Source organism: Podarcis vaucheri (genome assembly GCF_965113315.1).
Source record: "Podarcis vaucheri genome assembly, chromosome: 10".
NCBI classification, from domain to species: Eukaryota; Metazoa; Chordata; class Lepidosauria; order Squamata; family Lacertidae; genus Podarcis; species Podarcis vaucheri.
In genome coordinates this window covers 63,772,156-63,784,826 of record NC_138748.1, presented here as the reverse complement: position 1 = coordinate 63,784,826, position 12,671 = coordinate 63,772,156, and the positions used below count along the sequence as shown (strand labels likewise).

The window sequence follows — 12,671 nt, the reverse complement described above, 5'->3', positions numbered from 1 at the left end:
CTACCAACCTCTGGGTCTGCTTTGTGCTTCGGATGTAGGGTGTTGCCTGTGAAAAGCTTTGCCAACTGGTTAGAATCGGTTTATACCACCCACACAAGTGTGTTTGCAGATGCAAAAGGGCATGAGCAGCACATCCAGTGTGTTCAAAGTGCAGCATGCATCCCTACAGGACCCACACAACGTGTCTGCCTCTTTTTGATGATTGGAGATAATACTTGTGGGTGGACGTGGGCACATAGGGATCGGTTCACACCTAACTTTCCATGTGTGGCAGAAGGCATGTGTACCCGAGGCTCTCTTCCAGCCATGTGTACTGGAAGGTGAGCAACCCCTCGGGGGTGCTGAAAATGAAATGGTCGTTCTTAAAAATGATAAAGCATGCTTGAAACTGTGTGAGCTAGGCTCAGGGCTCAGCTAAAAGTTAACTGTGAGCACACACGATGCAAACCCTGATGCTTGCCTTGGTGACAGAAAAGTCCCGAGGGTGGAGCATTCCCTGACGGTGCCCAGGTAGGGGGCAAGTGTGCTAGGGTGAGGTGCTGTTCCCTTCTTGGTTCTTTATGTGGGGGCAGGATCAGGCGTAGAAGCATGCCTGTTTTGTATCGTCTAAAAAGCCCCTTCCGCAGAGACGCTTCTAGGTCAGCTGGCAAGCAGAACGTTTCTCATAAATTCGCCTTTGAAGCCAATCACAAAGGTGTCAACTACAAAGAAGTGGCCCTGTACAGTTTGGGTGCAGGCTTGCTGTTTGCTTTCACTCAAAGGCAGTGGTCAGGGGTTATTAGTTTGGCTGCCTTTCCTACTTCCTGCATAATTTCCAGCTGCTGCTGCTACTCCCTGCATTTCCTCCTGCAATGCCAGGACGTATTTGGCCATCACCAGTTTTTAGTCTATCACGGTGTACCCAGAGGAATGGATGTCCTCCTCAGTATAAGTTGCTTGCTTCAGTTCTCGGCATGATGTTCTTCTTGTCCTTGCTGTGGAATTTCTTACTTGTCCTTTTTGTGTGTAGGTGTGTGCGTGTATGTGTGCGTGTGTCTCGTAAATCTCTTGTCATTGTGAGGCTTTGGGAGAAGGGGTTGTGCTGAAGACAGAAAGGGCGACTTGGTGCCCAAATGAAAGTAATTGTGTGAGGCTGCATGGGTCCTTGTGGAGCAGGGGTCTTGCTTCTCACAAAGGCTCAATGGATTTGTCTCTTTAGCTCAAGATACTGATAACGTCCAAGCATAATATGACTATGCATGAGAGAAGTTGTTTTGAAAAATCAAGCGTTTCTGAGTGCCAAAGTTGCCTGTTACTTTTCTTTTACACCTCTGCCACTGTTATACAGCCAATTTTCACAGCCCTAAATCCAGCAGCAGCAAACACCACTGTTGACATTGCAGTGTCTTTTCGAGCAAATTTTGTTTAACTGCCCACCTGTCATCAGGGAAGCTCAGATGCACACCCCATTATTTTGCACTGTACCAGTGCCAACGTGCTAGCACAAATGCAGCTTGGAACACAAGGCAGAGTGTGTAACAAAACAACAACAACAACAACTTATTATTTATACCCCACCCATCTGGCTGGGTTTCCCCAGCCACTTTGGGCGGCTTCCAGCAAAATATTCAAATACAATAGTCTGTTAAACATTAAAAGCTTCCCTAAACAGGGCTGCCTTCAGATGTCTTCCATAAGCTGAGGCCAAAGTTTTATGAGACAGTACTCACCTGTATGGAGGACCTTTCTGGATGTCGGTGGCAGCCATTTTGTGCTGGTACCCACGGCACTTTTACAATGAATGTTTTTCACCAGGAAGAAAACCGCTGGGTCAATTATGTCTTTATGAGGACCAACATATTTCGTATGGTAATTTGAGGAATAAATGGCATAGAAAGGTAAAGGTACCCCTGCCCGTACGGGCCAGTTGTGACCGACTCTAGGGTTTTGCGCCCATCTCACTTAAGAGGCCGGGGGCCAGCGCTGTCCGGAGACACTTCCGGGTCACGTGGCCAGTGTAACGAAGCTGCTCTGGCGAGCCGGCACCAGCGCAGCACACGGAAACGTCGTTTACCTTCCTGCTATAAAGCGGTACCTATTTATCTACTTGCACTTAAGGGTGCTTTCGAACTGCTAGGTGGGCAGGAGCTGGGACCGAACGACGGGAGCTCACCCCACCGTGGGGATTCAAACTGCTGACCATACAATCAGCAAGTCCTAGGCACTGAGGTTTTACCCACAGCGCCACCTGCGTCCCTTAATGGCATAGAAAGGACCTGCCTATTTCAGTGCCATTGTATTCTACCATTGTGGGATATCTGTGACTTGCACATAAAACATGAAGGCATTTTAAATGCTATCTGGGTGCACTGGTTGAGATGGAAGCAGAATTCCTTTCGGAACACCAGATTTCTCCCCAGTAAGAGTTTCGATACCTTTCAGTGTTCTGTGACAGGGAGGAGTTCGTGTCTTCCCTGCCCCATAGGATGTTATTTCCCTCTCTCTCCATCCCCATCTTCCTTTATCCCAGCTGCATGTGTGGGGCTGAGCCAATGAATGTTGAGGAGATACCTCCCAACAAGAGGTTAGGGAACAGTAAGGCTTTAACAAACGAGGTCAAAACTTCCCTTTAGGGAGATGCATGCAAACATTTTGGGGGAAACGCAGTGTTTGCTGTAGATCTGGCATTGCTGCTAGAGCCAGGACCACCGCTGGGTGTTTCTGTGTGCGCACACAGGTGACTTCTGCGTACCACACACCTGCTGTGCATCCATCTGCACTGAAGTCTGGCTCACACATTGGATATTGGAGCAGACAAGACTGTCAAAATGTCGTGTTGTTCCCATATGAAGAAGAGAAAAAAATAGTCCCACCTCCCACTCACTATTTCTCTGGAAAGCATAAAATAACCCAGCAGATTGTATCTCACAATTACTGTGCTTATTCCCTAAGTTGAAGCTTCTCATTTCTGCTCCCCCCCTCCTAATTAACTACTGTTAGGTGTGTGCATGCATCTGTTGTTCCTTCTTCTTCTTCTTCTTCTTCTTCTTCCGGGAATTTGAATAGTTCCCCCTCCCAAGGCAGTGGGCATAAAATATGTCCTCCTTTGCTATACTTGGTCTCTCTTGCTTGTGTTATGTGTTGGTGGTGTCAGATGACGGCGGCGTTTCTTTTTTGCACCCCTCCGCCCTTCCTGCAACCCCACAAGTTAGAAGTGCAAGACACCTCCTTGAAGAAAAGCTGTGGAATGTCACAACTCTCTGCCAAGTGTTAGCACTGCCTGGATGAAACTCATCTCAAAAAGTATTATTTTTGCACTAGGACCCTCTTAATTGGCACAAACCATGGTGGAAACAGAAAGGAGGCTTGCAGGGTGAAGTTATGCTGATTATCAAATGCTCACAGGGGGTAGAATTGTCCTAGAATCCACATAGTTTTAAAAGCCAAGGGAGTATTGGGTTAGCATCTTCCTCTTCTTCTTTCCACCAGGCTTGCTCCCAGGGGCTTGTCATCAACTGCCAATCCTGTCTTAAATTAGTTCTGCAACCGATCTCTTGACACTTTTTTTTTTTACAGCGAGAAAGAACCATTTCACAGCCTTGCAGAAGGTGTTGATTTCTCCCCCAAGGCATTTCCTTTGCTTCGCATAGCTCAACATATACTACCGGTTCCTCACTCTGAATATTTCTGGGGAATTTGTAAGATTCAGAGACCTATGACACTGCCTCGCACCAAGCCCATCCATTGATTTACTTATCTTTTTATCATCTACTACTCCAACTGGCGGCGGCAGCCCAGGAGTCCAGGGCATAGTGAGGCATCTATGTATTTATTTTAAAATAGGGTGTGTGTTTTTTTACCCATTCTTCAGCTGTCCCAAAGAGGAGTCGCTTCCCAGACAGCTTCCAGATAGCGGTAATAAGACAGTCAGTGATCTCAACCTCATTTACTCCAAAAGACTCTACACAGAAAAATAAGGCAGGGGGAGCAAACTCAGGTGCTGGATATCAGCTACGGGGTTCTTATAACAACCAGCTGGAACGGAAAAGTTCAAAAAGATAAGGAGCTAAAAGTTGCTGGTCTCTCGGCTGAACGTGATGGAGACGCTCTGCACTGCCATCTCTTCCTTGGCTGCTTTCTCAGCCCTAGCAAAAATCCTTTTAACAAGATATTTATTTATTTATTTATCCATCCACCCATCCATTCAAGAATTTATACCTTTTTGGAAAGGCACTTCACCACAAAGCGGCTTATTCCTGCCATTCTTAGTCTCCCAGCCATCTAGTCTGCTCAAAGCCCTGCTCAGAGAATGAAACTGATTGTGGCAAATTCGCAAACACGGAGGGCTGAAATCACCTTCCACCCTCTAGACTCCACCCTCTGTGTGTTCGTCGGCGCTTTTGCACAGAGTGTGAGCATGTGCACTTGCACACACGTGTGCAGGCTGCGCGGAAGAAGCCAATGAACACGTTGCGACAACAGTCTCAGGCAGAGGTCTTTCCCGACAGCTGCTCCCTGAGATTCAGGTAGTTTTAAGTGGAATGGCTTTCAGAGACTGAACCTGGAATTTTCTGCATGTAAAGCATGTACCCTACCGCTGAGCCGTGATCCCTTCGCAGGATGGAGAACCGGGAAATGGGACTCCTTCATAGCCAACTGGTATGGATGGCCAAGCAGGACCGGTTTCAGTTCAAGCAGAAGTGGTGCTCAGAATGTAGTTTTTTCCACTGGGCTACAGCTCCCACCATCCCTGGCCATTGGTCACACTGGCTGAGGCTGATGGGAGTTGGAAAGATCAAAGGTTCCCCCCATCCCTGGTCTGGGTTGTACCACTTCATGCTGATGGTGGGAGCCGAAGTCTTTCTCCATTACAAAATAATAAATTGACGCAGAAATTCAGGCTGTGATGAAGAGAACTACAGTTTACCATGCTCTTTGCCCACGAGGTGCCCGGGCAGATAAATTGCCTCCTCAGAAAGAATATAGCCGTAGTTAACTATTCATTGTAGCAGAGCCATCCTGATGACCCCAAAACGTGCCAGCGACAGCTTGTATGTGAAAACTGAGTTGGTAGCTGAAGTCATTTCCCTATCAAAGTCTCGTGTTTGCACATTTGGGGGAAATGGGGGCGGGAGGGGGGATTGTTGTTGCTGTTTCTGCTGCTGTTCTCTCTGTGCCATCTGGTGAATTTGTCTGGATTTTTATTTTGCATGCATGGCCATTGTCATCGGTGTCATATTAATGCCAATGACGTTTGGGAAGCACTAATGAATAAGTGCAATTTCTTTTCTCTATTGTTGGGTTTTTTGTAAAGTTGCTCAAATGCTCTCAGGTATGGCCGCCCTGAACGGAGGACTCGGTGCGACAGGCTTGACGAATGGTACAGCTGGCACAATGGATGCCCTCACCCAAGCCTACTCAGGGATTCAGCAGTATGCCGCGGCGGCACTGCCGACATTGTACAGTCAGAGCTTGTTACAACAACAAAGTGCTGCGGGCAGCCAGAAGGAAGGTAAGCATGTTTGGTCAATGGGGAATGAGAAACAAAGGAAAGCAAAGAGAAGATGGTTGTCCCAATGTGAGCCTCAACACAACTGGCATGTGGTCCCTTCCCTAAATTTACACTATTATCTTTACTATTTGCTAAGCAGTCACATGTTCCATCCTTCCACTCCAATCGCAGCACTAGGGGCAACTTAAAATTAAGCACAATTGACCAAAAAAATACATTGCAAGATTTGCGTACTAGGTTTCTTTTGAAAATTATGAATCAGATTAATCATTGTATTTGGCCTCTCTTTCGTTTTGCTTACTTTCATTTTGAAAGGTTGGTTTTTTTATTATCCTTATCTCAAAGAGGCCCAGACATCGAGGATTCACCTTGGAAATGAGGGTTACTCAGGCTTTGTATACATTCCTACTCACTCTGCATCCAGGGTACTCTCACCACTGATTTATGAAACTATGTGCACATAGCATTATCCACAATCCACATCTATCCTGCAGTTTTTTGAGAATGATGTGTTCCCTGGCCCCCGTACGCTTTGAAATGATAAGCTGTATGAAGACATCCATGCCCCCTCACTGACTTGCAAATTTTATTTGAAACGGGTAGGTTTTAAGGCAAGTAAGTTGTACACAGCCCATTACTCCACTAAACCTGACTCTTCCAGAACTTCAGTTTAGGACAGTGGGAGTGAATTCAGGCTTCCCAACTTCAATTCCAAACTCACAGTTTTTAGTAAGGCAATGATGGTATAAGAACTGAAGTTTAGTTATGCCTCTATATGTGTGTATGTGTGCATGTAAATAAACATCCTGCACAAAGAGTATATAGGGGGCCTGTAAACATTTAATTTCCCAGTCTCCAAATTTTCTCTCAATGGCATTTGCTTCATAAAGTTTGCCATCCTTTGTTGAAGTGTGAAAACACACATGGCTGCTTTTGCCAAACAGCCATTTTGATAAAGGGCATTCTGAAATGCACTTTGTTTTTAAATACACACTTGTGTGCGAAGGGAGCTCCTCTGTCTGGGTTCCATGTATACTGCAAACACGTGGCTTTTGTAACTAGACCGCGTTTGGAGGTTAATGACAAGATCTATCACCGTTACACTGAAGGGCTCCTTATTTAACTGAGGGTCTTGAGGGAAAGCAAACAAATGATTGATTGCTTCGTACTCAGTGCAAGTAGAGCAAAATAAACCCCAGTAAGTTAACACTGAGAATAAATTAATACTAATTATAAGATGCTTAATGAAACAAGGCTTCTGTCTCACACTCTCTGCCCTCCTCACTCCCCTCATCCATCCCTCTTCTGTCTCCCTGATCTCCAAGTCAAAGGGGGGGATACTATGTTATTTTATTGGAGGGGATCCCCAATTTTTGTATACATTTTCACTAATGCACACATTTTTATGCACACTTTGCCCTAGCATGTACAATTTTGTATACGTTATCTGGCCAGGAAACTGCTGCAAAATTAGGAGAAGTGCAAATATTAGAGGGTGGCTTTGTTTTTTTGTTGTTTTAGAAAATGTGAATTTGGTAGGTGCTCCTATAAGTGCAATCTTAATCAAATTTCTCCCCATTCCTAAACCTAGTAAATGCATTTTCTTGTGGCCGAGTTCACTTCTAGACAATCTGTTTATTGAGCATTCATCCCAATTTGTTTGCATAAAGTTTACAGGGAGGTTAGATGGCATCGGCTATTTATTGAGTATTCGTTCTTATTTGTTTGCAGGAACATTATATGACAGTGAGCCCAGCAATTATTATTTCACAATTTCCAGTGTTTTCCCCATTACTTTGCTTATTACAAAAAGTCTATTTGGCAGGGAGTGGATTTGTTGCACAAGATACCAAATCAACCATAACTACACAATGTAAATTTGGTGGTATGTGATTGAAACCCACCCGAAATAACAGCAACCCTTAAATATAAAAGCTCTCCTTAGCCTTTGGGAAGTTAATAAGAAATGTTGCAAGTGTTGCTACTTTGTTTTTTAGAAAACTGAAGTAGCATTCAAGTTAAAGTCAAACTTATTTTTAGTGTAGTTTGTTGCATCTTCCTGTACACGTGTGTGTTTCAGAAGCCTGAAATGGAAACGTCCAGATCTTCAGTGAACATTCTCAATACAAAACAAAAGCAGCTGATCTCTGATGGTTTCCTCTTTTCTTAAAGGTCCAGAAGGAGCAAACCTCTTCATTTATCACCTCCCACAGGAGTTTGGAGACCAGGACATTCTGCAAATGTTCATGCCTTTTGGAAATGTCATTTCTGCTAAAGTCTTCATTGACAAACAGACCAATCTGAGCAAGTGCTTTGGTATGTAACGTTCGACACACAAAGACAATAGAGACACACAGGATCTGTCTCCTTTTTACTCAGCATTCCATGTGCTGGCCCCTCGTGTTCAGAGTGATGTGGATGTAATATACTGTTTTCGCAATGCGTATCTAAATCGTTGCATTGTTGCATTATTGCCTATCTCCTTCCAACTCGACAATTCTAGCATTCTGCCCTGTAACTGAGCATCTAGTTTCCCATTCAGAACAACAGGTATTCCTCAACACATTATAAATCACAACAAAAGCATTGCTGTCCCCTCACATGTGCATAGTTTAAATGTGCAATAGCTTGCACATCCAGACACAAATCTCTCTCTCTGCCTCTCGGCAGATCTGATTATCTTCATCTCAGTTCTGCTGCTTGTTTGAGATACTTCTCCCCAATAACCAATATTTGCATTCTTGGCTTTTCACTTCAGGAAAAGACAACCACAGATCTTTACGGCTGCCCCTGCAAGGCAGCCAAACCAAAGGCACCCTTCATAGCCTAGGGTTCATGGGTGCTTCAAGATGGGTGTTTCTGATGGAATGGATGGTGCCCACGCATGCACATTTTTCATTGAATCCACATGACATGGCCGGGCATCAATATGCCAGTATGTATTTCTCAACCCCGCCATATAATCTAAATTTACTTGCACCGCTTAAATGGCCCATGTGCCATGGAAGCACCAATAGATGTGAATGGAGGTCGCACATGAGTCTGCCATCTTGCACCAACCTCATTCATTTCTATACATCTCATGAGGGAGGTATTCCTATGGAGGGTTTCCTACAGGAACTTACTGTTCTTTTTGTAATAAACTGCTCTCTGCATGGGTTACTGGCATGAAGGAGCTGTCAGGAGTTGAGCCTAAACTTGAGTAGGACGCTGGCAGAGACACATGCCCGACTGGCATGTTCCCTCCCTCCTAGTCGATCATTCGGGAGCTTCATAAGCTTTCTTCAGCCCAAACATCACAGCGACCGATGCTAACCGACACCGGCACACTTAAGGATCCTCAGTGCTTGTGCATCATGCAAATGACAGAACCCCAGCAACTCAGCATTTTGGCTAATCTACTTTATTTACATATAAACACACATGGAGCACTGCAACATGGCTCCCTCTCTTTCTAACATCAGACAGCAAAGAGAAAAAGAACAAAGGACAATAGTCCCACTTCACGGAACACAGTAACACAAACATCCTGTCTCCGTCACTTCCTACTCTGTGGAGTCAAAACATACACCGTCATGTGATAGACAACAATCCTATGACTGCAATCACGGAGCAGGAATTCTAACAGGGGCAACATGATTGGAATGGGACTGTGAGGCCAGACTTTTAGACACACACCCTCCCCATCTGTTGCCACACATCTCCATCTGATTGCTCTCATGCTGTTTCTGAAGTGGGAACCTCCTGAGTGACTTAGATCCCCACCCTGATCTTCTAGGTTTCTAAACCACACAGGCAGCCTCCCCAAATAATGATACTTCATGAAATACTTTGTCAAATTTATGTGTACTAGGATACAGGCTACCGTACTAGAAAGATAATATTGTAGGTACATCAGGAAAAGGTCCATTGTTACAAAAGACCCATAACTTTAAGACACAGCATTTTAGAATTACTATGGGAAAATATCAATGAAATATTCATACTTAAATGTATGCTGCCTCAGTGTAACTCAGTTCTGTATTTGGCATGTGACTAGCAGAAGGTTAACAAATTTCCTTAAATTATCTTAGGATCCAAGCCCAGTTTCTGGTGTTTACCAACCCTCCCAGAAGTGCCCAATCGCCAGTTCCATATTGTTCATGGGGAGCCTCTCTGACTCTCCAAATAAGTTTCTTCGGGACAAAGGAGGCAGGAGGAGAAACCAAGCAGCTTCTGTGGACTTCCTTAAGTTAACAGAGTAAAACCAAGCACCAAAGTTATAGGAATCAGAAGGTGGGCTGAGTTTCCATCGTAATCAAAACAAAATGAAACGAACGAAAAACGAACGAAACAGTAACCAATCAAAAAGGAGATGAATGGGGCTGCCCAAATTGAAATGCAACCATAAATATATACAACGAATATCCCTATTCCCTATACAGTAAAAGCACTTTACAGCAGTTGTTGTCGTTGCTTTTTGCTGACGCTTATGCCTTTTTCTCCCCAACCCGTTTTGTGTATTGCAGGTTTTGTTAGCTATGACAATCCTGTCTCTGCACAAGCTGCTATACAGGCTATGAATGGCTTTCAGATTGGGATGAAACGCTTGAAAGTTCAGCTGAAGCGCTCCAAAAACGACAGCAAACCTTACTGATCATTACCCCAGAAGCTTACTGCTATTAATTTAGATTTCTTAGGGTAAGTCCCTTGAGCAAAACCCATCATCCCCTTGGGGAGGTTGAGAAAGAACATAAGAACACATTGCCAACCACCGCCAAGAGACAGCTGTGTGTTTTTTTTCACAATACTTGCTTCCATTGTCCCCACCTGCTATAAGGGAAACTTGGCTAACCTAACTGAAGGGTATTACTTTATTTGAATTTGAAACTTGACTTGAAAAAGAAAAAAGAAAAAGGGAAAAAAAAAACCTGACAAGGATAACACACATAAACACACACCCTCCAAAATCTTAAAAAGAATCAAAATTTTCGAGAGAACAAATGTTGCAGCTTAACTTTCTCAGCCTGGGTGTCCTTAATACTTTTTGATGGGGATAATGAAAGCGGGCAAACGTCTGAACCTAGACTTATCCAAATGGCACCAGCAGTTAATAGGCTACTATCAATGGCCCTGTGCCGGGAGAGGAACTCATTTAGAAACAACACCAATTATTTACATTTACTTCAGTTCGATTTTTATTAAAGGGGCTTGACTATTTTTCGTTCTTAAAAGAGTTTCAGATTGATGTGATGTTATATTATCCTGTTTAAAACACTGGTCATCTTTATATATTTCACTTGCGGTTTTTCTTTCTTTCTTTCTTTCTTTCTTTTCTTCTTTCTTCTTTTTTTTAAGTCCTTAGGGGATTTGTTTTTTAGAGTTTTAGTGTAAAAAAAAAAAAGACTTAGAGATCCGTTTCTAAAGCTACAGGGTTTAAAATAAATAAATAAAAAGAGTGACAATACTTGATGTTTCTTGAAAGATAAAAAAATTTAATAATAATAATAGATAACAAAAGAAAGCCACAGGCCTGTAAATTTTATTTGTAAAAAGCATTTCTATTTTTATACAAAAATTTTTACTGCCTCAGAAATAATGGAAGTTATTTATTGCCTATTGTTAACTTATTGGATACCTAAAGAGCAGCTCTCTCTGCTAGCTAGATCCTTTTGAAGTAGTCTCTGGAGTATCTGTGCCAACAATGGGTGCTTTTTCACCGTTGAATTCTACATCTTACATGCTTTTTTATCCTCCTGTTTGTATTTCGTCTGGTTAACCTGTTTGTAGTTTCCATTATCTAGTTTAAAGTTTAGTTGTCTTGGACTATTCTCCTCTCTCTCTCTCTCTCTCTCCTCTCCCCAACCCGCTCCAACACAGCACCCCCCTTACGTTGCATTTGTTGAAACTGGTTCTTTATTCTTTCCCCCTCCCCCCAAATAAAACAGGAATCCATCTTTTCTAACTCCTTTTCAGATGGATTCCTTTTGGGGAGTCCTTCATTGTGCCGTCGTTGTTGGCCAAGTGTACAGTTAATGCAAACTGCGTGAATGGCTGATATTCTGATGATGCAAGATTTGCATTAGTTTTCTCCTGCACCCATTTTTAAAAAAATGATTTTGTTTCTGCTGCATAGACTCTCCGTAACTTTTTTTCCTCTTCCTTGTTTTTCCCTAGACATCTTCATGCTCGTTAGCTCATCGTTTGCCTAGCATGTCCCTGTGGCGTCTATAAAAAAAAAAAAGTTTCATCGTCCCGTCATTGTTTCTGATGTCTTTCTGACCTCACATCATAATTTGGTTCTCCTACTGACCTTTGATCTATAGTTTGAACCTTTGAAATTTGCATGTGACCTCATCTACCTATACGAATTCTGGGAAGTCAATGTGAAAAGCATTGCTGCATTTATGCAAGATCAAAATTTATTACTAGTCAAATTAATAATAGGATTATTTAAATTTTAAAAAAAGACACACACACAACCTGTGGCAAAATGTTTTGTTAGGGTTTTTTAGTTGTTCTTTTTTCCTTTATTTTCCCCTTTTCTTTTTGTGTTCAAATAAAAAATAAAAAAAAACCAGACTTGAAAGTATTATACAGAGATTGGCATTCTGGCTGGTCATTGATGACAATAGCAATATGTGTCCAGAGACAGAATGTTGGTTTCTAACAGACTACTTCCAAAACAGTTTGAAATGAAGAACTGTCTGATTTTAAGTCTCTAGAGGTCTGTAATAGTTTTTACATTTTTCAGGCAGTGTAAAGTTTTTTGATAAGGCCATTTTAGGTGGCTCACTTTCTCATTAAGAATATATATATAGAACCACTTTTTGTAGATTAGTATAACAAACAAAAAAATTTACCCTGTTTTAGGGCAAATGCTACCTATTACCGTCACCTTTTGCTGAACTGACTCACAAGTTAGACAATCCATGAATTAATGCACATGAAAATTACCTATATTTTATACTGTTTCAATGTACAGGAGAAAGGCTACTGTTAGCTGTTGTTCCATTGGTGCTTCTGTGAATTAAGTTGTGGTTTCATCATGGGTCTTATGGTCTTTAAGTGTTCTGTGTTTATAAGCAACAGGTTTGAAATTGGTTTTTACTTGAACAATATCAACAACAGAACAAAAAAAAATGAATTTCAAAAAACGGAAAAAGTTGTTTGCTTAAAATTTAAAAAAAAAAAAAAGTTT

General features: G+C 42.6%; 1 protein-coding gene across 29 annotated transcripts in view; it reads left to right on the top strand.

Moving 5' to 3' along the window:
• Nucleotides 1–11,827, top strand: part of CELF2 (CUGBP Elav-like family member 2) — a 543,470-nt gene extending 531,643 nt beyond the window's left edge. For 15 of the 29 annotated variants that reach the window (XM_082238999.1, XM_082238980.1, XM_082238990.1 and 12 more), the window contains 3 exons: nucleotides 5,294–5,491; nucleotides 7,664–7,807; nucleotides 10,000–10,387. In XM_082238999.1, the coding sequence (XP_082095125.1) occupies nucleotides 5,294–5,491; nucleotides 7,664–7,807; nucleotides 10,000–10,127 (470 nt within the window). In that variant the 3' untranslated portion in view covers nucleotides 10,128–10,387. Of the gene's footprint in view, nucleotides 1–5,293; nucleotides 5,492–7,663; nucleotides 7,808–9,999; nucleotides 10,388–11,647 lie in introns of those variants that run through there. The other 14 variants (XM_082238982.1, XM_082238994.1, XM_082238992.1 and 11 more) reach the window with 2 other exon arrangements.
• Nucleotides 11,828–12,671: the final 844 nt, after the last annotated feature.